At 46.6% G+C, this 22,648-nt stretch overlaps 1 protein-coding gene across 2 annotated transcripts in view; it reads left to right on the top strand.

Moving 5' to 3' along the window:
* KIF9 (kinesin family member 9) overlaps positions 1 to 22,648 on the top strand; it is a 44,582-nt gene that overhangs the window by 6,120 nt on the left and 15,814 nt on the right. For both annotated transcript variants that reach the window (XM_077808487.1, XM_077808488.1), the window contains 13 exons: positions 1,500 to 1,724; positions 3,691 to 3,774; positions 3,889 to 3,981; positions 5,020 to 5,167; positions 6,417 to 6,481; positions 8,275 to 8,352; positions 9,729 to 9,797; positions 10,635 to 10,739; positions 12,234 to 12,289; positions 13,170 to 13,260; positions 14,498 to 14,628; positions 16,813 to 17,010; positions 18,969 to 19,177. In XM_077808487.1, coding sequence (XP_077664613.1) covers positions 1,500 to 1,724; positions 3,691 to 3,774; positions 3,889 to 3,981; positions 5,020 to 5,167; positions 6,417 to 6,481; positions 8,275 to 8,352; positions 9,729 to 9,797; positions 10,635 to 10,739; positions 12,234 to 12,289; positions 13,170 to 13,260; positions 14,498 to 14,628; positions 16,813 to 17,010; positions 18,969 to 19,177 — 1,552 coding nt within the window. The remainder of the gene's footprint in view (positions 1 to 1,499; positions 1,725 to 3,690; positions 3,775 to 3,888; positions 3,982 to 5,019; positions 5,168 to 6,416; positions 6,482 to 8,274; positions 8,353 to 9,728; positions 9,798 to 10,634; positions 10,740 to 12,233; positions 12,290 to 13,169; positions 13,261 to 14,497; positions 14,629 to 16,812; positions 17,011 to 18,968; positions 19,178 to 22,648) is intronic.

Raw genomic sequence — 22,648 nt, 5'->3', positions numbered from 1 at the left:
CAGTCCTGCTGAGAGTGTGCCATACACTTACTGACTGATTTATAAGAAAAGAACAGGAGGACTTGTGGCACCTTAGAGACTAACAAATATATTTGAGCATAAGCTTTCGTGGGCTACAGCCCACTTCATCGGATGCATGCAGTGGAAAATACAGGAGGGAGATTTTATATACACAGAGAACATGAAACAATGGGTGTTACCATACACACTATAACGAGAGTGATCAGTTAAGGTGAGCTATTTACCAGCAGGAGAGAAAAAAAACCTTTTGTAGTGATAATCAAAATGGGCCATTTCCAGCAGTTGACAGGAACGTGTGAGGAACAGTAAGGGGGAAAAATAAAAATGGGGAAATAGTTTTACTTTGTGTAATGACACATCCACTCCCAGTCTTTATTCAAGCCTAATTTAATGGTGTCCAGTTTGCATATTAATTCCAATTCAGCAGTCTCTCGTTGGAGTCTTTTTGAAGGTTTTTTGTTGTAATATTGCGACTTTTAGGTCTGTAAGCGAGGGACCAGAGAGATTGAAGTGTTTGCCGACTGGTTTTTGAATGTTATAATTCTTGCGTCTGATTTGTGTCCATTTATTCTTTTACGTAGAGACTGTCCGGTTTGGCCAATGTACATGGCAGAGGGGCATTGGCGGCACATGGTGGCATATATCACATTGGTAGATGTGCAGGTGAACGAGCCTCTGATAGTGTGACTGATGTGATTAGGCCCTATGATGGTGTCCCCTGAATAGATATGTGGACACAGTTGGCAACGGGCTTTGTTGCAAGGATAGGTTCCTGGTTTAGTGGTTCTGTTGTGTGGTGTGTGGTTGCTGGTGAGTATTTGCTTCAGGTTGGGGGGCTGTCTGTAAGCAAGGACTGGCCTGTCTCCCAAGATCTGTAAGAGTGATGGGTCGTCCTTCAGGGTAGGTTGTAGATCCTTGATGATGCACTGGAGAGGTTTAGTTGGGGGCTGAAGGTGACAGCTAGTGGTGTTCTGTTACTTTGTTGGGCCTGTCCTGTAGTAGGTGACTTCTGGGTACTCTTCTGGCTCTGTAAGTCTGTTTCTTCACTTCAACAGGTGGGTATTGTAGTTGTAAGAACGCTTGATAGACAGACAGAGACAAACACCTAGAAGATCTCTGAGGGGTTGGAGCAAATGCAGTTGTATCGTAGAGCTTGGCTGTAGACAATGGATCGTGTGGTGTGGTCTGGATGAAAGCTGGAGGCATGTAGGTAAGTATAGTGGTCAATAGGTTTCCGGTATAGGGTGGTGTTTATGTGACCATTGCTTATTAGCACTGTATAATATAATATAACTAATATATTTGTTAGTCGCTAAGGTGCCACAAGTACTCCTGTTCTTTTTTCGGATACAGACTAACATGGTTGCTACTCTGAAACCTGACTAATTTATAGTGATTCACATTCTGAAAAGCCACAAATTGATAGGAACCTTGTTTGTGAACTCAGACTGTCATTGACCAGCATATGATCTGTGCAGGTGTTCAGGGCAGTTGAAGAACGCATTGATCAGTCCATCACTGTCCGAATGTCCTACCTGGAAATCTACAATGAGACTCTCTTTGACCTTCTCTCCACTATACCTCATGACATGTCCGGTGACACTCACATGGCTGTAGTGGAGTACCCCCAGGGTGTCTTTGTGAAGGGCTTATCTATTCATCCAGCCAGCCACGAGGAAGATGCTTTAAATCTCCTGTTTGAGGCAAGATAAAACAATGACTCACTATTATTTCTCATCCTTATTTTTTATATTTATTTTTGCTGATTTAGCTAAGGAAAGGAGAGTTGTCTTGGGGTTAGAGCAGAAGATGGGAAGTCATGACTCTTAGGGTGAGATCCTCACTTCTTCTCCAGTCCCGGCATAAAACCCCTGGTTCCTGTCAGGGAGGATTCCCTGGTGCAGATACTGTGGAAAACAGCATATATCTGCTGTCCGAGAACCCCCTTGCAAGTCCTGGTATATGGGCAGTGCTGTGGTGAGGCTGAAGGTGGAAGGGGTGTGTCTGGGGTGGGGCTGCATCACACAGTGCTGTGGAGATTCCAGGCAGCACTGTGGCCCATAGGGCAGGCCAGGGAAGCTGCTGTAACTTAAGACAGGTTCCCAAGGTTGTCTAAATTATGCTGCGGGCCTCCCTAGCCCTAGAGCAGCACAGGACTGGGAGTGCAAACTGGCTTGTTTTCAGTGTGCTGGTGATCACATTTAGGAAGTCAAGGAGCAGGTTAAGCAGAGTGCAAAGGATAGTCTGTAAGGTATCCTAGTTAGCAGAACCAATGTCTGAACCGTGTTGTTTTTCCTTTTTGAAAAAATGCTTGTCAACACTCTCCCATAGCAAGTGAAGACACTTCCCATTGACACTTTCTACAGATAGATGGGGCAGTCATGGCATGCCTACATCTAGGCAGTCATGCAGAGGGGACACTCAGATAGCTGGGCAGGTGAAACTAGGAGGCATACATACATCTGCATCAACTTTGCACATAGGGGCCTTAGCTTGGACAAGAGTAAGTTGAACAGTTAGCTCCATATCTAGAAAGCATGTTTCACCAACAACTGAAAAGCCCTTAAACCCTTCCTTTTTTTGCTTTCCAATTGCTGAGACTATGTTCAGGTGTTCTGATGAAGCTCAGGCTGGGTAGTCAGCTGGGTTACTAGTAACAATCATTCTTGATTTCTAGAACGGGAGACATACGGCTAACCACAAGATCTGGGAGTCAGGAGAAGTGCCAGAGCAGTTTATGGAGATAACTAGGCACTTAGACATCAAAATGATCTAAACAGCACCCATAGTTATTTGTGCCTGCGAATTGGGGGTACAAGAAGGGAGGCTGAGTTTTGAAAAATCTGTCCTTTGATCTCTGTGCTTCCATTTCCTCATCTGTAAAACAGGGATAAGAACATTTCTCTAAAGATACCAACTTGACTGGGTTCCTGTTTTGGGGTCTCAACTCCTTACCATGAGGCAGGCCAGAACTCCTCTCGTTCTCAAAGGCTTTGAGACACAGAAAGGCCAGCCGCCTTTTGAGACTAACTACAGGTGCCTTAGTGGTGCCCTCTAGAACTTCAGTTCCTGTCTCACCGTGCTCCACTGTGACGCTCCTGTCAGAACTGCAACCATCACAGACTGTCACAGCATCATTTTCAGTGACTGATGCATTTTCTTGTGGTCTCTTCCTATCCTATAAGTAATCTTGGGTGTCTCTTACACTTAGGGGAGATCTTTGCTTCATGCTTATCAAGGAACTGAAGCAGGCATGGACGCACTAAGTCTTGCCTGCTGTTCCTCGAAGGGCCACATTTTTTGAGGATTAGGGGAACTCTGGCCCCTTTCACACTAGGAACCTGAGCCCCAGGGATGGGAATCCAGTTAATATGGAATCTTCAGAGAAGCAGTATGACAGATAAGTAGTGATCCCTTACCTGTCTTCATGAGTGGAATATTTGCAGTGTGCTTTCATGCTAGAAATGCCTAGGATAGACAGATGTTGGGAGTGCCTCAGATAGAAGGCTGTGGATAAGTGACCAATTTTATTATTATCTCTACATATTGAAGATACAAGCATTGTTTGTTTAACTGTGACTTTAATAGTCTTCCTTTCGTATTTATTCTACTAGTATTTATTTTATTTTTTAATACAAATAATGTCCTGAATTTTGACTTCATTTTCAGGGTGAGACCAACAGAATAATAGGTGAACATACTCTGAATAAAAATTCATCCAGGTCCCATTGCATATTCACTATCTATATTGAGGTAAGGCCGCTGGCAGGTTTCCTGGGGGCTCAGAGATCTAGGGGTCTTTGGAATTTAAATGTGTACTCTACTTCTACCTTGTTGTGTGTAATGTTAAATACATTTTTTTCCCAGTCTCATTCCAGAATTTTGTCAGATGCCAAATACACTGCTTCAAAAATGAACCTAGTGGATCTGGCAGGTTCAGAGAGAGTGGGGAAGACTGGGGTAAGCAGATGGGGGGAAATGTTTGCTCTTTGTAAGAGATGGGTCCAATTGTTAAAGTGATGCATGTGGAGTCAGAGGACTTTTCCACTACAGTTAATGGAAACAGCAAAACTGAATTCCCTTTATGCCATATTGAACATTTACCTCTAAAGGAGGCTGGTAGTAAACATAATTTATATTTCCGCTTTAGCTGACTGAATTTTATTCTAGCTTGTTTCTGGGAATTTGGTGTCAGGACGAGAAGGAGCTTGATTCTGGTGTTAGATGTACGCTTCAGTTGTTAATCCCTAAGTATGTGTCAGCATCTCCTTACCACAGTTGCACATGTGGAACTGTAGATTTTTCAGGATCTATGCTTGACACAAGAATCAAACCCCTGGTCAGTAGATGGGAGGAACCATGACAAATCTCTACCCCATGAAAGCATCAGAGGATGCTCGGTTATCTTCCGTAGCTGTAATACCTTTTTATCAAGTCCAAATGTGCAAAACTCCATCCTCCATGCACCTGTCTCCTGCTTGATCATTCCTTCCAACAGTGTGATTGCTCAGTCTAGGCAAGAGCCTGAGCCATCAGCCTTATTGGGAACTCTTTGTAATTCAGCTTCATTCTGCAACTGCGCTGAAAGCAAAAATCCTTCTGCTTCTGGTGATACTATAGAGACTGATGCAATCACCTTTCTGAAACAATAGGGAACAACTTAAACTTTCACTGCTCCCATGTGATATACTATGTTGTGTTGAGCAAGAAATCCCCAGGCAGCCTTGTGACAAAGAGAGGATTTCCCCTTTCAGAACCAGGAAAGCCAATATTCTGGCAGACTTGTTATTGCCCAATCACAGCCCTGAAGAACTTGCTCTCAAACTGCAGAAAGCCCTTCAGGATCTAGAATCTCATAGTTAGTCTGTGTTGGACTCATCATCTCGTTTATCCTCCACTTCAATCAGAGCTGTAAGCCCAGTGAGGGACACACTCTATTTCGCAGTTCACCTAGAAAGATGCATGTGGAAACTTTTTGTCTTTTGGTCTTTCTTACAGTCTGAGGGGCAGGTTCTGAAAGAAGCCACGTATATCAACAAATCTTTGTCATTCCTTGAGCAAGCTATCATTGCACTGGCTGATCGTAAGAGGGACCACGTCCCCTTCCGGCAGAGCAAGCTCACACATGCCCTTAAGGATTCATTAGGTAAGGACCTGGAATCGGAAGAGAGGAATGAGAAAATATCTTGGTTTCAGTTCTCATGAGGAGATCAAGCCATGACCAAACATGCTCAGTCAATCTGTTGGCTTGTCTACACAGCGATTTAATGCATGGCCAGCCAGAGTGTGAATCTACAGCGCACTGGCTTGCTGTGCACTAAGTTGCCCTGTGGACCCTGTTATAACACACTAAAAGTTCCATAGTGCACTTTGACTGCCTACCATTTCAAACAAGCTAAACCAAGGCAAAGTGATTTCCAGATCACTCACCATTCCAGTGATGTGCGCCCATGTCAAACAGCAGTATGTCAAAGTGCACTACTGAATTTACAGTGCACTCTAGCATTGTCCACATGGCCAGTTAGTGCTTGGCAAGCCAGTGCACGATAGATTCATGCCCTGGCTGGCCATGTGCTAAATCACTGTGGAGACAAGCCCTCACCTAATAGTCTAACATATGAAAAATTAGCAGTGGTTTCTGTTTTTCTTACCTTAATGAAACATCAGGCGCACGTACACGCAAGCCTCATACTGATCAAGCCAGTAGAAACGTTACTAAATTTTTCTCAGCTGAGAATACTTTAAAAACACACCACAGTCCTTTCAAAGTTCTGATCCTGCAGGTGCTATCAACTCTCATTGAGCCCTGCAGAAGTTGAGGATGAGCAGGACCTGAGCAAACATGACAAATGCAAAAACTGTATTACATCTGGAATCTGTAGGACAGGTATCCACTTTAACAACAGCGTATGACACGGTCTGAATAGAGAAAGCCACTGAAGACAGGCTGTAGACATCGGCAGTAAGGAACTGAAATCATACAAATTAAGGGTGGAATTTCAAAGCTCTCAGCATTGGCCCAATCCTACTCCTCCCTCTGATTTCATTAGATGAGAGGCCAACACTGAGCGCTTTTAAAATCCCACCTTTCAGCTTTTACCCCACTCCAACCATTTACAGTTTGCATTGCCATATACTTAGCACTAACCCAGAAGGCTGGAGTCAGAACATTGACTGTTCCATTAACTCATTCCATACCTTGCTTATGAACATTATCTTTCATGTTCACCACCGATAACCCTTCCTGTTTTCTTGAAGGAAAAATTACAAACTAGCGATGTTCATTGTAGTCGTGATGTGTCTTTCATTCTTCACTCACTACAGAATGTAAAATTCTCCAGGAAGGAACCAAACACAGAGGAAGTCACATTCCTCCCCCTTGCTGTCTTTTTCAGGGGGAAACTGCAGTACAGTCCTGGTGGCAAATATCTATGGTGAAGCTGCTCAGATAGAGGAGACTGTAAGTGGAGAGAGTTCCTTCAGAAACAATGTCCTTCATTTAAAGACATTTTGGTCCTGTCTGCGCTACAGTCAAAATCATGCTAGCAATAACCATGATTAAATTGTAGCATCCAGAGCACCTTAATCTGAGGTCCCAGGGAAGTATCATGTCAAATTCAACAAAATCACTTGACATTGCATCAAATGCAGCATGGTGGGAACTATATGGGGCTGGTTTTTCCAGTCTGCTAAGGCCACTCTGTGGCCACATAAGCCATCCATTGAGGATGCTAATCTTCCAAGGGGAAAATGAGACCCATCCAGATAAATACTCAAGGCCAAATTCAGTCTGGATCTAAACATGCATCGTTTCATTATGTATTATTATTATTTGTACCTTTCCAGCAATGGATTTGGAACTGTACAGCACACAGTGAAGTTAATAGTTATACTTAAGGCCCTGTTATAATCGGAGATCTTTTTTTGAAAATGCCCAGTAGTGCCACGCATAAAGTGTTGATTTTCATAGAATATGCATGGCAGCAGAGTCCCTTGTGAAGTGCTGCAGTTTTTTCAATGGTGGGGAGGCAAAAGTGAGCATCTGTGCACATCAGTCTTCTGCTCAGCGCAGCTGGTAGTGCGCAGCATCACATTGGAAGAGCAGTTTGTGGGGGACGCATGTGAGACACAGTAGCCAGCGCTGCCGCCACTTGGAACACAAGCAGCTGTGGCCTCAGTGGGAAGGAAGAAACGGGCATTTGTGTTCTGGTCTTCTACTCAGTGTGATGCCTGGCACATGTCAGTGTCATGTCAGAGCAGCTGTTTGGGGGGCCTTGGCAGCCGGTTTTATGCAAGGCACAGTAGCAAGTGCGGCCGCTGCTTGGAACATGCACTACAAGTTACACAGAGCACAAGACTGGCATGTGCGGATGTCTGCTTCCACCTTCCCGCTGAGGCCACAGGTTGTTCATGTTCCAAATGGCAGTGGTGCTGGCTACTGTGCCTTACATAAAACTGGCCGTCAAGTCCCCCCGAACTGCTGCTCCAATGTGATGCTGCCACGGACTAAGAGCCACACAAAGCACAAGACCAGCATGCAGATGCCTGCTTCCATCTCCCCGCTGTTGGAAAAATCGCGGTATTGGGCTAATTTTGTGGTTTCCGCTCAGTCTGTGAAATTGTGATTTCCACAGGGCCTTAGCCCACTTTACACAAGGGCTGAATTTGGTCCTTGGTAGCAGCTACACAAACAATTTGGTATGCTAGTACCAGCAATAACCTCCTCATGGTGAGATCGCTTAGGCTTTGGAATAATTCTCCACAGGAAGTTGTTGGTAGCCTCATTGCTTGAGTCATTTAAAATTGGGCTGAACAAAACATGACCGTAAAGTATTGAAGGGAGGAATTCTGCAGTTTACCAGGGAAGGAGTTAGACATTTTTTGAAACTAAATGACCTGTCATACAATCTTCTCTGCTATTGGATATCATAATTGTTCTTTATTATTTGTGCTGCGGTGACACCAAAGGCCTCAGTCCCATTGTGGTAGGTGCCGTACACACATATAACAGAAAGGATGGTCCTCACCCTGAAGAATTTACCATCTAAAGATGAATAATCATCTAGAAGCAACCAGGCACTAGAAGACCTACTCCTGGAATGGGGATAGTGTAGAATGGTGGCCTACAATGATATAGCTTTTCCATTTCTAGCTTCTGGGATCCTATAGTATTAAAATAGCAAAGGTTTTTGAGTCTGGTCTGGTGACCCAAACTTGCTTCCTGGTTGATAGGCAAACTGTAATGTTTTTCAGCTGTCCTCTCTCCGTTTTGCTACCAGAATGAAATGGGTCACAACAGAGCCAGCCATCAATGAGAAATACGACCCAGAGGTATGTATATTTTTGTGGGGAAATGGAAGGAAGGAGGTTCTTTTTCTTAAATCCAGGAAAAATTAAGACAACGCTTCCCAAACTTCTTCATCATGTGTATCACATATTAATAGAGAAACTGTCTCATGGACACCTTCCCTCCCACTGAGAGGATCATCTCCAGTCCCATCTGAGACCCTGTAGACCACCTCCCTTCCCACGGCTGGTCACACAACGTCCCCGCAACAACTACAGCAATTATTCCTATGGAAAAGTAACATTAGAAAAGTAATCAATATATTTTAGCTTCTTTTAATGCACTTTAAAACAGGGAGGAGACTTAGAATTTTGTGTCCAACCAGCTCTCCTCAGACCACCAGGAAGTGCTCGATGAATTACTGGTGGTCCAAGGACCACACTGTGGGAAACACTGCTCCACAACACACGTGGCAGGAGAGAACCTTGCTGTACTGTACTGTCTGATTTCACGGGTCTGTCTACAGTCGTTGGAAGCAGAGAACCATATAGAGCAGCTTCCTCCAAGAGTTTTCAGACGAGGCTGTGGACTGTGCAACAAACTGTCTTTTCCCCTTCAGCTCCTTTTCTTTCGCTGTGTGATGAACTGAGTGGAAAAGAACTGAAATGTATTTAATGAGATTATTACATGTGGATGCTAAGTGGGAGCTTTGCAAAGGCACAAAGGGCAGTTTGGCAACTAATTCCCACTGAAACTCAGTGGGAATTGCCCCCTCAATAGCCAATGCTTTAAAATAGTCCAGATTAGGGAGACATGCTGGTCTCAGGTATGCAGTGTGAATCTGCTAGCATAATGCATTCCTGTTAAAGTCAGTGGTGAAACTGTCATTGCCTACAGTGAAAGCAGCACTGGGGCTCTGTGCCTTCTGTTTTCAAAATAATGCCACGTAATCCAGAAAGACCACAGTATGGGGGCAACATATCGGTGAAGCACTGAGTAGATAAACAGGTGGCTTTCCCTTTGAAAGCTTAAAGTGATTTTACAAAGGGTGGCTCCAAGACACAGCAAAGGAGGCTGCCTACTGGAAGCTATACTAAGGCAAAGTAATTTCCAGATCACTCACTCACCATTTCAGTGATGTAAGCCCAGCAGTGAATTCTCTGGGAGTTGGTATACAGCTGAGACATTATCCAGCAGCCATAGATGTAATTTGACTTCTATATTTGGGGTGTGGGGCCACTCCAGTCAGCCAATGGGGAGGCAAATTCCACACCTGCCTTAGGCTTGCAATTCTGGGGGGAAACACTTCCCCTGCCCCCCACCAAACTACACCCATGGCGGCAGCCAATCTGAAATGGCTTTGGACAGTTCTTTCTCTAGTAGCACTTGGTCACTTGGCATCTTTTTGTTTTCCTGTTAGCGGATGGTCAAGAATCTGGAGAAGGAGATCGCTCTTCTGAAGCAGGAACTAGCCATGCACGACAGCTTGGTAAGGAACAGGCTGCAGCGGTTAATTGCTGCCTATGCTTTTTCTCTAAACCAGCGGTCAGCAACCTTTCAGAAGCGGTGTGCCGAGTCTTCATTTATTCCCTCTAATTTAAGGTTTCACATGCCAGTAATACATGTTAATGTTTTTAGAAGGTCTCTTTCTGTAAGTCTATACTATATTACTAGACTATTGTTGTATGTAAAGTAAATAAGGTTTTTAAAATGTTTAAGAAGCTTCATTTAAAATTAAATTAAAATGCAGAGCCCCCCCGGACCCATGGCCGGGACCCGGACAGTGTGAGTGCCACTGAAAATCCGCTCGCGTTCCGCCTTTGGCACGCGTGCCCTAGGTTGCCTACCCCTGCTCTACGCCATCTTGCTGGGGATCTTAGTGTGTGCTTTATCTTGATTTTAATTTATCTCTAGGATCAGTTATATCCATGCTTGTCAAGCTTTTGCTTTCCCACTGTGTCCCCAGTGGAGTCCTTTGAGTTTAGAGTTCTGAGGGGTCCCCACCAGTTTTCCCTCTCGTTAATTTCCCATTTCACAAGGTTCCATGTCATAGTCATTAACCCCCAGAGTCCTGGATGACAGACAGCATAGCCTTTCAAACCCATCAGTGCCTGTCCTTAATTTGTTCAGAAGGGAGAGGCAGGGAGTGCACTACTCCCAGCCAACTCCAGAGTCCAGCGCCCAGCCAGTCTACAGGATGAGAAGCAAAGTCTAAGAATTAAACCTGCCGTGGCAAGGCAGAGCACAGCCAGGTGACTGTCAGGCTAGTATTTGCCCAGCTTATTGTAAATTGGCGCAGTTCAGCTGTTCACCTTTTTATTCCAAGGTCAACCGCTCTCTGGTGAATTATGACCCTCTGAATGAAATCCAGATAGCGGAGATTAACTCTCAAGTCCGCAGGTACCTAGAAGGAGCCACAGACGACATCGATGTGAGTAGCTACCTAACTGACAGGGGCTTGTACAACTTGTTCAGCTGGTTATATTTGGCTGGATTCCAGCCTCTTTCAGCTAGAGGAAATGAAATCAGTTTGTGGAGGAACTGAATTTAGAATTAAAGGCAGCACTAATTTTTTGAACACTTCACTGTTATTTACAGGGAAACTTGGAACACCTGCCTTCTCCTCTCATTCTCATCTCCCCTTAAGTGAGTAGGAAGCTCTAGGAGGCTTCCACCCTGGCCTCAAACGTAGTGGGATGATCTGCTTTGAGCTTCCTTATAAAGACAGTGTCAGAATTCTCCATCTGGGTAAAACCATGTCATAAGAACATAAGAGCGACCATACTGGGTCAGACCAAAGGTCCATCTAGGCTAGTACCCTGTCTTCCGACAGTGGCCAATGCCAGGTGCCCCAGAGGGAATGAACAGAACAGGTAATCATCAAGTGATCCAGCCCCTGTCGCTCTTTCCCAGCTTCTGGCAAACAGATGTGTTCCCAAAGTATCGTTTGAAAAGTATTCCACCTTTTATGGGAGAGGGGAACTTCTGGGGCACTACAGCCCATCTCTCTACTCTTTGCTTTTCTCCCATCCTCAAAGGTCCCAGAAAATTTTCCTGCAGCTGATGGGGGTTGAGGAGAGTTGGCTTCTGTGGAATCCAGGGAGTCTTTTAGGGTCAGAGATGGTCAGTCTAAGTAGAAGCAGGGAAGGACTGAGGAGTTTCTTATAGGGAAAAGATGTCCTTAGTGAGGTCATGGAATCTTTTAGAGGGAAGGATGCTTCTCTGGGAGTGGGGAGAATGTACTTCAGGACTTCCTAGAGAGGAAGGATGGTCCAGTGGTTAGGCCACTCGCTTGGGACTTGGGAGATCTAGGTCTCAGACTCTGTGTATGACCCTGTGTAAGTGCCTTAGGCCCGATCCGCAAAGGCATTTAAGTTCCTAACTTCTGTTGATTGATCTGGGCCTTAATCTGTGAAATGGGGATAATAGCATTGCATTAAAGCTTGTGAGGGGCTCAGATGCTCCGGCACTGGGAACCAGATAAGTACTTTAGATAGACTCAGCAGCATGTGAGTGAGGAGAGAGCTGCATGGCTTGGAGGGTTAGAAGCTGCCTCCTGCATAATGTTGTGTGTTACACTTTGGCTGATAATTTGTTAACAATTCCTGACCTCTGGGGTTGTACACAATACCTGCACAGCTGGCATCTGCCTCAGCCTATCAGATAGATTCCTCTGTTCTTAAAGCCCACTTAAGAGGCATGAACAATGAGTGATGGTCATAGCCACATGGGGCCTGATTCTCCCGGTGCAGGATACAGAGCTGAGTTATATGTATCCTGAGGCTAGAAAAGGGGGCCCTGGGATTCTATAGCATTTGAACCAGCCTTACAGAGCAAGTTTTTTTAAACATTGCACAGTGAATGTGACCACAAGCTCACTGACCTGTCTCCCATTATATCTTCCTTGTACATATCTCTTCCTCAGATAATGAACATCAGGCAAATCCAAGAGGTATTTAACCAGTTCAAAGTAATTTTAAGGTAAGATGTTGTAGCCAGGGTGTGTGCATTAGATAAGGAGATTTAGAAACTCTCCACCAAGCTTCTGTCTGTGACAGCACAGCACGGTGTCGTGACACCGCTGGTGATGTCATTGTAGAATATGCAGACAATAAATTGTAGTTGTGAGAAGCTCAGCCCAGCTCCTGATGGCTTGGTCAGGGGAAAGGTGCTGCCGGCTAACCCAGTGAAACCTATAGATCATGAGGCTGGTCCTTGGATGGTGGGCTCCATTAATTGGTTAAGTGTGCTCTGGTGTCTGATCAGGAGGGGTGAGATACTACAGTTACAAAAGTAACATGATGTCACAGCAGGAAGATTTGGGCTTTGAGGAGGGATGTGGCAAGTCTGTAGTATGTCACAGGGTGGCCATTCCTGTTCCACAGGAATCCAAACTGGTCCAGATCTCGTGGGTATTTGTGTTGGTGTTTTGCATGGATTTTGTGCCTCGGGGAATCCTTTTATGGGGCTAAAATAAAGCAAGAAGATCAGGTCTTCTCATGGTGGTTCCACCATCCAGGACCAAACTACTGTGGAGTTGTGTTATCTGGGCCATAAAAAAGGCTCCCTAAAGTATTTCAAAAGCTAGTGAAAAGTATATATGTCTGAACAGAAGAGATTTCCAGGCCTAAGGGACAGGGTGGGAAGAAAAAATAGAAGGAGGTCAGAAGAGGTGCATGAAGGAGAGCAGCTTGTGAAGAATGCAGGAAGCAGGAGGGGGAGTAGGAGGAAAGGAGAGCAGAGATAGACATAGGGGTGATATTAGGCACAACTTTCCTTTGAAGTATGACACATTTACAAGTTTGGGGCTGTATGAAATTTTCCCTTGAGCACAATGAAAAGGGCTGTTATCTCTCCCCAGCCAACAGGAGCAGGAAGTGGAAGCCAGACTACGAAACAAATACACCCTGATAGACAAAAGTGACTTTGCAGCCATTACTGCTGCTCAGAAGGTAGGGCTTTGGGACTTGACCTTCTGCCTCAAATTCTTCATACCCTACTTGAGAGGAACCATTGAAATATAAGGCCCTGAGCTACCATGGTGATGGGCATGAGAGCAGAACAGAGCTGGTGCAAGTCAATAGAGCTGCACCAGTTTCCACCAGCAGAGAATCTGGCCGAGTATTTTAACAGAGTGGTTTATAAAATAGAGAAAAGGAAAATACACAAGAACTATTACATCAAAAATGCCTGCATGCATGTCTGTCTGTTGTAAAATACAGGGCTAGATCCTCTGTCCCTGCTAGGCTCCCTTAGCACTGTTGGAGCAGCATAAAGGAAACTTACCCCACCCTAAAGGCAGATGTGGATTTCCTTGGGTAGCTTAGGATACAAGACATTTTTCACTATCAGCTTGTTTTTAGTTGGTCCTAACTTTCTGAAACTTTCACCTTCTGAGCTGATCACTTCCATGCTTCGACTATGCCTCAGTTTGTTCACTTATAAAATGGGTATAAGAATAATTATCTACCTTGCAGAGTTGTGGGGCTTAACTGTAGGCTCTTTGAAATCCTTGGAAGAAAGGCACAATAGAAATGCGAAGTATTATTATGACACAAAACTGTCCAATCTCCAGGCAGACCCCATTCCAGGCTTTAATTTAAAGCTGATTTGGAAAACAGAAATGAAATGTGAGTTAAACAGATTTCTGTGCTGAATGGGCTATTTAGCCATGCTGTTGAGGCACTGACAGAAATCAGATTTTACATATGAAATCCTCTTGCAAACTCCTCCTTCGTTGAATGAAGATAACCCAGAGTGTGTCATTCTTTGATTTTATTAGTGAACCATGAGGACAGCGAGATTTCTGGTATTTGTGAGGTGTCAGAATGAAGCATTCTGGGATATCATCAAAGAAACAGAAAATACAATAGGATTTAATAAAGGCGTGGGGAAGAAATTTTAAACATTCGTTTAAACCTATTTCTGTGATGTAAATCCCTACTTCTTCCAAACCTAGTTAGTGGGAGCACTCAGCACATGAATCTGAAAATAATTCCAAGGGCTTTTTTGCTTCTCAATTCACCTTTAAGATAATTTTTTCCACCAAGGTGCCATGAGGTGAATCTGGATTTAGATTAAGGAATTGGACAGATTTATCCCTCTGAGCAAAGTATTCAGTTCTCACAAGCTGGACATCCGCAGGGCTAATACTTCTCTATTCACATCTTCATCCCTCTCTGTTTTCAGGCAGGCCTGGTCGATGCAGAGGGTCATCTAGTGGGGGAAGTGGATGGACAGGGCTTCGGGATTGGAGTGGCTCCTTTATCCAAACACGGCGGGAAGAAAGTTAAAGCCAAGAAAGCCAAAGAGCAGCTTAGGTGAGTTGACATGTAAAACAGCTGTTCCCTCTCCTGTAGTCAGGTGTCTTTCTCCACTCATGAAAATCTTCCTTATGGCAGTGACATAACCAAGGACTTATGGGCTGCTTTACACTCACAGGGGTAAGTAGCTACCCAAGGGAGAAGGCTGTGGAGAAACAGCCCCAATAATCCTCGTGATATTCTGTGTTTGTTTCAGTGAGGAGGTCCCGGTCTACCAGGATTGGTGTTGATACATGGTTGGGGCTTGGTCACAAAGACGATGGGCTGCGGGTGAAGCTTCCCCTCGGGGAGGCTAGCCCCTGCCCCATCTCTTCTGGCCAAGGCACGTCCCCGCTTGCTGCTCTCAGCCCCCCCGCCCCCCCCACCACACACACACAATGGCCCTGTCTGGGGTGGGTGCGGAGGGGGCTGAGAGCTCGGCCCTGGCTGGGGTCAAGCTCTCAGCCTCAGCCCCTGGCCGAAGTTCCAAGCCTGGAGCCTCTCCCCCATTCCGCTCCTTCTGCCCATAGCCCCATCCCATTCCACCCCTTCCCCTGCGGCCCTGCCCCCATTCCACCTCCACTCTGCCTCTTCCCCCCCAGGCCCTGCCTCCACTCGCTCCTTCCCCTTCCTGCTGCTGCCCGAAGACTGGAAAAGCTCTGTGCCCCTGCCACGGCCCCAGGGCCAAAACAGGGAGTGAGAGCTCCTCCAGCCCTGTGGCTATAGCTAGGGTGACCAGATAAAAAGTGTGAAAAATCAGGACAGAGGGTGGGGAGTAATAGGGACCTACATAAGAAAAAGCCCTGAATATCGGGACTGTCCCTATAAAATCGGGACATCTGGTCACCCTAATTGTAGCAGGGGGAGATTTTTCTGGGGGTCTCAAATCCACTACTGCCCCACTGGTGGCAGGAGATTTGGGCAGGCTTAGCCTCCCCCAGCCTCCATTACACACTGCCCATGAGAGACCAAACCTGCCCCTCAGAAAATGTCTTTGCACAGTCAGTGTCAGACTCAATCCGTTTGGTTTTGTGGAAGTCTGGTCTGTGCAGGATTTACAGCAAATGACTATTCATGTTTATTACGGGTAGCACCTAAGGATAAACCAGGAATGGGTCCCCATTGTGCTAGGTGCTGTACAGACACAGAATAGTAGATAGTCTCTCCCATGAAGAGTTTACAACCTAACTAGACCAGGCAGGAACAGGATGGGGAAGGGGTAGAACACACCAGCAGAGTGACCAATGTAATGGCAGCAAATGGCATGATTTTGTTGTTGAGTGGGTATAGTTAGAAGGGGATCAGCAAAATGGGATGGGAAGGGAAGGGGGGTAAGAGGGACAGGGTAGGGGAGGAGAGGGTAAGAGGAGCAGATGTGGAGTGAAGCTGAGCTAAAGAGACTAGCAGGAGGGTTGTAGGAAACAGCCCATCAGCACAGGGCAGAGAAAGTCCAGAGGCCCCTATTCTAGCTGCTTCTGCTCCTGATGGCGGCAGTCTCTGGCTGGTTTCTCCTTGCAGTTATTCCGCAAGACCGCATGGGGGAAGGAGGCCCCACCTCAGTCCTAGTAGCCCTGAGTGGGGGACATCTCCCCTGCACGTTTCTGAGTCCAGGAGGGGTGCTGGGGTGTGCTGCCCTGGTTGATGCCCGAGTACTTCTGCACACTAACATGCAGCTTCCATTGTCATCTCTTTCATCTCACACTGGGTGTCCCTTGCTGAACAGACTCACGGAGGCCAGTTTAAGGAGACTCTCCACTCTTCTTCCTTAAACTGGATCGGGGGCTAAGCCAAGTCTTCTGGACTCTGCTACTGGGCTCCATTGAGGGTGGATGGGGGTCCACTGTCTGCTGCTTGCTCCAAGCAGACACTTGTATATTCAGTCTCTTAATGTGCCCTAGCCAGGTCCGTGTAACCTGTGCATGCAAATGGACTTCTTGGGAACCTTCACAAGAAGCTGATCCTGTGTGTGCTGCTATTCCTACAGATTTTATATTCAGGGAGGTCCCTCTAGGTTTGCAAGTAAAGATCCGTGACAATAGAGACAATGGCTTCTGCCCCATTGAAGTTGGCAGAACTTTCACTGTTCACGTCAGAGGAGCAGGCTCAGACCTCTAGTTCTTGAATCCGAACTGGTTTCTGCAGTGTAGTTTTCGTATCAGTGTTTTGTCATATGCAGGAAATTAACCATCTCTTTCCTCTTAGCCCCACTATCAGGAAGGAAGGATTAGGAAGCCCTGTTCTGGGGAAAGATCTGGATTTTGTTTCCCCATCAAAGAGTCAGCTGGTAACTTCCGCAAGGGATTTGGATGTGAAGGAGGGACTAATACGGGAGCAGGATGCAGCTAGTATTGAGACACATCACTCGGAGTCAGTGCCCAGGGAGGATTCCCACCGACCGAGGTAACCTTTCACCTTAATGAGGCACTTTCTATTTGCAGAGCTAAACAGGTGGGGTCATCAAGGTTGCAAAGCCAGACAAAGTGCCCACAGTTGCTGGGTCTGAAGAGGCTCAGTCTGTGATGGGGGCAGAGGGGACAGGGCCAAGGCTGAGGAAGCAGTTTCTGTTTAGCAAAAGGGACATGTAGTGTTAGCTATCCTCGCTCCAGGGTATTTTGGCCTAGGTTTCCTGCTTTTACACCTTGCTGTTCGCAGTGGTACTGTAACGGGGCACCATGCACATACATGGGGAGTGCTCGTGTGTGCATTTCAGTGGAGTAATGCATCAGTGTGGTTTGTCTCCTGATTTTGGATCTATTTGATTTGGCATTCCTGTCACTTGCCAGCTGGGGATTGACATTGCATCCCTGCTCTGGGTCTAGCTCTGACTAGCTTCGAAGTGAGCTGATGGGTAACTTCTAGCCATTGCACCCGGCATCCACCCTGCTTCTGCTCTCTGCTTTCGAAAACACGTCCCTGCTGCCAGCAAAGGAAGCAGTCCCATTAGACATGTTTTTCAGTAAGCAGCAGCAGCCCTAAAATTTTGTTCTGAACTACTAAATGTTACCATTGCTCAGTAACAGAGCTGGTGCTGCTTTGGGGCTTTACATTCGCAAACCACATTAACTAATTAAGCCTCACATCCCCTTTGTGAGGTACGGATGTATTATCACCATTCTCATGGTGGGGATATAAAGGCTTGACCAAGATCGGGCAGGATGCCATCTGACAGGCTTCTGTCTATCTTTGTAGTCCCAGTTTCTAGGGGATCAATACAGGGTAGGCTCCTTTAAGGTAAGAGATGAATGACTTGCCTGTGTCAGAAGACTTCTCTGAAGGTGAACCATGATTTCTATGGATTCACACTCCTCACCCCTCTTGTAGGTTTGCTCAAGGGCGTGGCTCCCTGTGGGATACCCATGGAAGGTTAGCCCAAGGGCGCGTGGCTCCCTAGAGGATACCGTGGGAGGTTAGCCCAAGGGCGTGGCTCCCTAGGGGATATCCATGGAAGGTTAGCCCAAGGGCGTGGCTCTCTAGGGGATACCATGGGAGGTTAGCCCAAGAGCGTGGCTCCCTAGGGGATACCATGGGAGGTTAGCCCAAGGGCGTGGCTCCCTAGGGGATACCATGGGAGGTTAGCCCAAGGGCGTGGCTCTCTAGGGGATACCATGTGAGGTTAGCCCAAGAGTGTGGCTCCCTAGGGGATACCATGGGAGGTTAGCCCAAGGGCATGGCTCCCTAGGGGATACCATAGGAGGTTAACCTAATATGTAGATCCATAGAAAATACCAGCACCCTCATAGATATTTGCTGACCTCTTTCTGGTTCTCCTCCCCTGGGTTCCCAGAGTGGCCTCAGAGGCAAGAAGACTCAGAAGTTTGGATCCATAAGATCCAACTTTCTGGGAAGATTCAACTGAGACAGCTGCTAGGGAACTTTGCTTCTGTGTAAGTAACTCTTCCTTCTTGGAGTGGTCGGGCTTGTCTACACTTAAAGGACTGCGCCTTTGCAGCTGCACCACTGCAGGGCTTCAGTGAAGACGCTCTGTGTGCCAGTGGGAGGGCTTCTCCCGCCAGCCCAGGTACACCACCTTCGACAGGAGAGGCCCTCCCGCTGCCATAGTGCCGTCTCCACTGTGAGTTAGGTGCATGTAACTGCGGCGCTCAGGGGGGCGGAAGAGCGATGTAGTCATACCAGCATGAATTGCTAGGATAGGCCAAGCCATCCAGGGAGAGAAGCAGGCATGAAGGTTAGCACAGTGAGAGCGCTGTGATGTTGCAAGTGTCGATAGATTCTGAAAGAGCCCCATGAGATGTCATTTGCAGACATTGATTATCGGTCCGCTCAGGTGCAATAAGTAAACCTGAAGCTGGAGCAACTGACCCTTCCTGTATTTTCTCTTTCTCTGAACCCTGGCGCAGTTCCCCTCCCTCTAAGCTGGTGGCATTTGAGGAGTTTAAAAACGAGCGAGGAAGTGAGATCAACCGGATCTTTAAGGAGAACAAAGCCATCCTCAGCGACAGGAAGAAGAAAGCAAGCGAGATCACCCACAGACTCAACCTAATAAAACAGGAGATGGACATCACCAAAGGGGCCCTTGGGGCTCAGAAGAAGGAGAGGGAGGAGCAGGGTAAGTGGCATATAGACTAGATCGGACAACACAGATCTGAGCAGGGAGAAGGGAGAGCTTGTTTCATTTCTCTGAGCTGTAACTGTTGGAACACATTACGTGTAGTGCTGGGTTTGCAGTGGCGCCATGGAGCCGGGCCCATGCTCAGAAGGGTCCCCGACCTGCTCTGCTTGCTGGCTCCCCCAGCCCACCATTTGCTCCTCTTGGCCTGTAGGGTTGTGCAGAGTGCTCTGCATTTGTGGGGGGGTGGGGGGGAGGTGTTGAGGGGGGGCCTCTGGTCATAGGGAGTCAGGGGGGTTGTTGCAGAGGTGCTGAATTTCTGATTTCCCCACAGGTGCTTGACCCCAAGGTCCTGCCACCCACCTCTTCCTGCCCCTGCTCCACCCCTGCCCCGCTTCTTCCTGCCCCATTCCGCACCCTCCCGCAGAGTGCCCCGCACCCTCCCCACCCAGCGCCCCCTGCTCGCTGCTGAACAGCTGATCAGCGGCAGGCGGGCAGTGCTGAGGAGGAGCTGACTGCGGGGCTGCTGGTGGGTGCTGAGCACACACTGGTTTTTTTTTTTCTGTGGGTGCTCCAGCCCCGGAGCACCCACGGAGTCAACACCTATGGGGTGTTGGGCAGGGGGTCTGTGTGGTGTGGTATGGGCTCACCCCCGAGGGGAAGGGGCATGCTGGCAGCACAGGTCTGGGAGGGCCACTGTGCGTCTGGCAACTGCCGGTTTGTAAATAGTGCCCTCGCACTGGGCTGGGCGGAGCGGGGCCACTCCTGCCATGCCATGCCCCATTGCCCCGGCTGGCCCCTCGCTCTGGGGCTGACCTCCCTGCACCATGCTCCATTGCCCCTATGGGGGCCCACAAATATGTTTGGCGCCAGGCCCACAAAACGTTAATCCAGCCCTGATTACATGACACCATTGTTGTGCCACAGGCTGGAGTGGCAGCCAAAGGGCCTATGCTGTAGCTCTTTAACCTGGCCTTTGGTTCAGCAGCCAGTTCCCCTGCCTTATTGCCTTGCCCTTCAACCACACGGAGCCCAGTCACTCAGGCTTTCTGCAGCTGAAGTGAGTTTCAGCCAGACTGAACACAAAGATATAGGGTCGAATTCTCCACATGGACTTCAGCGGAGTTATGCTGGCATAAAATTGGTGAAATGAAATGGAGAATTAGGTCAATGCACTGTAAAACCCATTAGATGTAGGGTTTCTCGTACCACGCTAGAGTAATGGTAACTTTGTTTTTGGGTAGACATCATTCTATTTGATTTGATGGGTCTGGATCAGTCCCTGACATATGAAACACCACACTCCCCGTTTGCGTGAGAATGTCTCAAGCATAAAACGCTCTAAAACAAAAAAAAAATGGAAATAAGACTCTAAAAGGCATCAAATTCGAAGAAGTGTCAATTCTTTCAGGCCCTGGTCCTGCAGCTTGTTGCTCGTACGTGTACTGCTACACCGGTATGCTGTCAGGCAGTTCATAGAGTCAGAGATTGTAAGCCCAGAAGGGACCACTGTGATCATCTAGTCTGACCTCCCAAATAACACAGGCCAGAGAACGTCCCTACAATAATTCCTAGAGCAGAGCTTTTAGAAGACCATCCAATTTTGATTTAAAAATTGTCAGTGATGGAGATCCACTATGACCCTTGGTAAATTGTTCCAACAGTTAATTGCTCTCATCATTAAAAATATACACCTTATTTTCAGTCTCAATTTGTCTAGCTTCAACTTCCAGCCGTTGGATCATTATACCTCTCTCTGCTAGATTGAAGAGCTCATTATTAAGTATTGTTTCCCATGTAGCTACTGACAGACTAATCAAGTCAGCCCTTAACCTTCTCTTTGATGAGCTAACTAGATTGAACTCCTTGAGTCTATCACTATCAGGCATGTTTTCTAATCCTTTAATCATTCTCACGGCTCTTCTCTGAACCCCTCAAATTTATCAACATCCTTCTTGAATTGTGGGCACCAGAACTGGACACAGGATTCCACTAGCAATCACACCAGTGTCAAATACAGAGGTAAAATAACCTCTCTGTTGCTACTTGAGATTCCCCTGTTTATGAATCCCAGGATCACATTAGCTCTTTTGGCCACAGAGTCACACTGGGAGCTCACGTTCAGCTGATTGTCCACCATGATCCTCGGAGGTTTTTCAGTGTCACTGCTTTCCAGGGTAGGTCCCCCATTCCGTAAGACTGGCCTTCATTCTTGTTCTCAAATGTATCAGGGCCTCAGTGATTTAATACTGAAGCTGTGACTGCACTTCAGTGTCTCTTCTCTTATCCACAGCTTGTATATGCTTATGGCTTAGCGGGCTTTTTTCACTTTGATGCTTTCAGAACTGGCCAGGTAACACTCCAAAAAAGAGAAGAGAAAAAGCACCTTCAGTTATATAGATAAGATATGGAACAAACTAAGTGAACGCAACAACGTGCTTGAGATTTTATACCCATAACAGTCAGGACATTCAGTGCTGCAGCAAAATAGCAGAATTGAGTTAATGCCAGCCAAAGGGATTCAGGGGGATCAGAAGGGCTTTTCTAATTGTAAAGGAAGTGCCAGACAGAAAGCAGGCCCACTAATAAATGAACAGGGGAATCTTATTTACTGTGCACCACCTTCTAATAATCTCCCAGTGAATCACATCCTACTCCACATGTCATCTCATTGAGGTCACTGCGCTGAAGTCACACTTGTGGAGGGAGGTGCTGCTCAGTGCGAAAGAGGGTATCAGAACCTGCCCTGACACTAATTGGACTCTCCTGGTTTTCACCTCTGTAAACACAGAGAGATTGTTGCCCAATCATTATAGTAACTTTTTTACCAGGAGCATCTTCATGTAGGTTCCAGTTCTGCAAAGTGCTGAGCTCTCTTGGCTAGCTAATGAGCAAACTCTGCCCCTGTTGAAGTCATAATGAAATGAGGGTGTTTAGCACCTCATAAGATCAGTCCCTTAGTTTGGTGACTTGGGTCTTTACTCTTGTATTTCATATGTACAAACTGGTTTATTCGGGAAGCTGGAAATCACTAAAGTAACATGATCAGAGGCAAACATTAGAGGCACAACTGCAAACTCTCCTGATGCGAAGGCAAGACAGGAAGAATAGTAAGAGGCCAATATGGCTCCATCAGGAACTCTTTAATGACCTGACAATCAAAAAGAAATCCCACAAAAAGTGGAAACATGGACAAATTGGTAAAGAGGAGTAGAGAAGAACAGCACAAGCATGTAGGGAGAAAATCAGAAAGGCTAAGTTACAAATGAGTTACACCTAGCAAGGGACATAAAAGGAAATAAGAAGTTCTTTAAATACATTAGGAGGAAGAGAAAGATGAAGGGAAGTGTAGGTCCTCTACTTAGCAGGGAAGGAAAACTAATAACTGATGACATCAAGAAGCCAAAGGTGATTAATGTCTATTTTGCTTCTGTTTTTACTAAAAAGGTTAATGGGACCAGATACTCAACA

This window comes from Eretmochelys imbricata, chromosome 2, assembly GCF_965152235.1.
Source record: "Eretmochelys imbricata isolate rEreImb1 chromosome 2, rEreImb1.hap1, whole genome shotgun sequence".
NCBI lineage: Eukaryota > Metazoa > Chordata > Testudines > Cheloniidae > Eretmochelys > Eretmochelys imbricata.
Note: the sequence above shows the minus strand (reverse complement) of the source record. Positions and strands in the feature narration are given on the sequence as shown.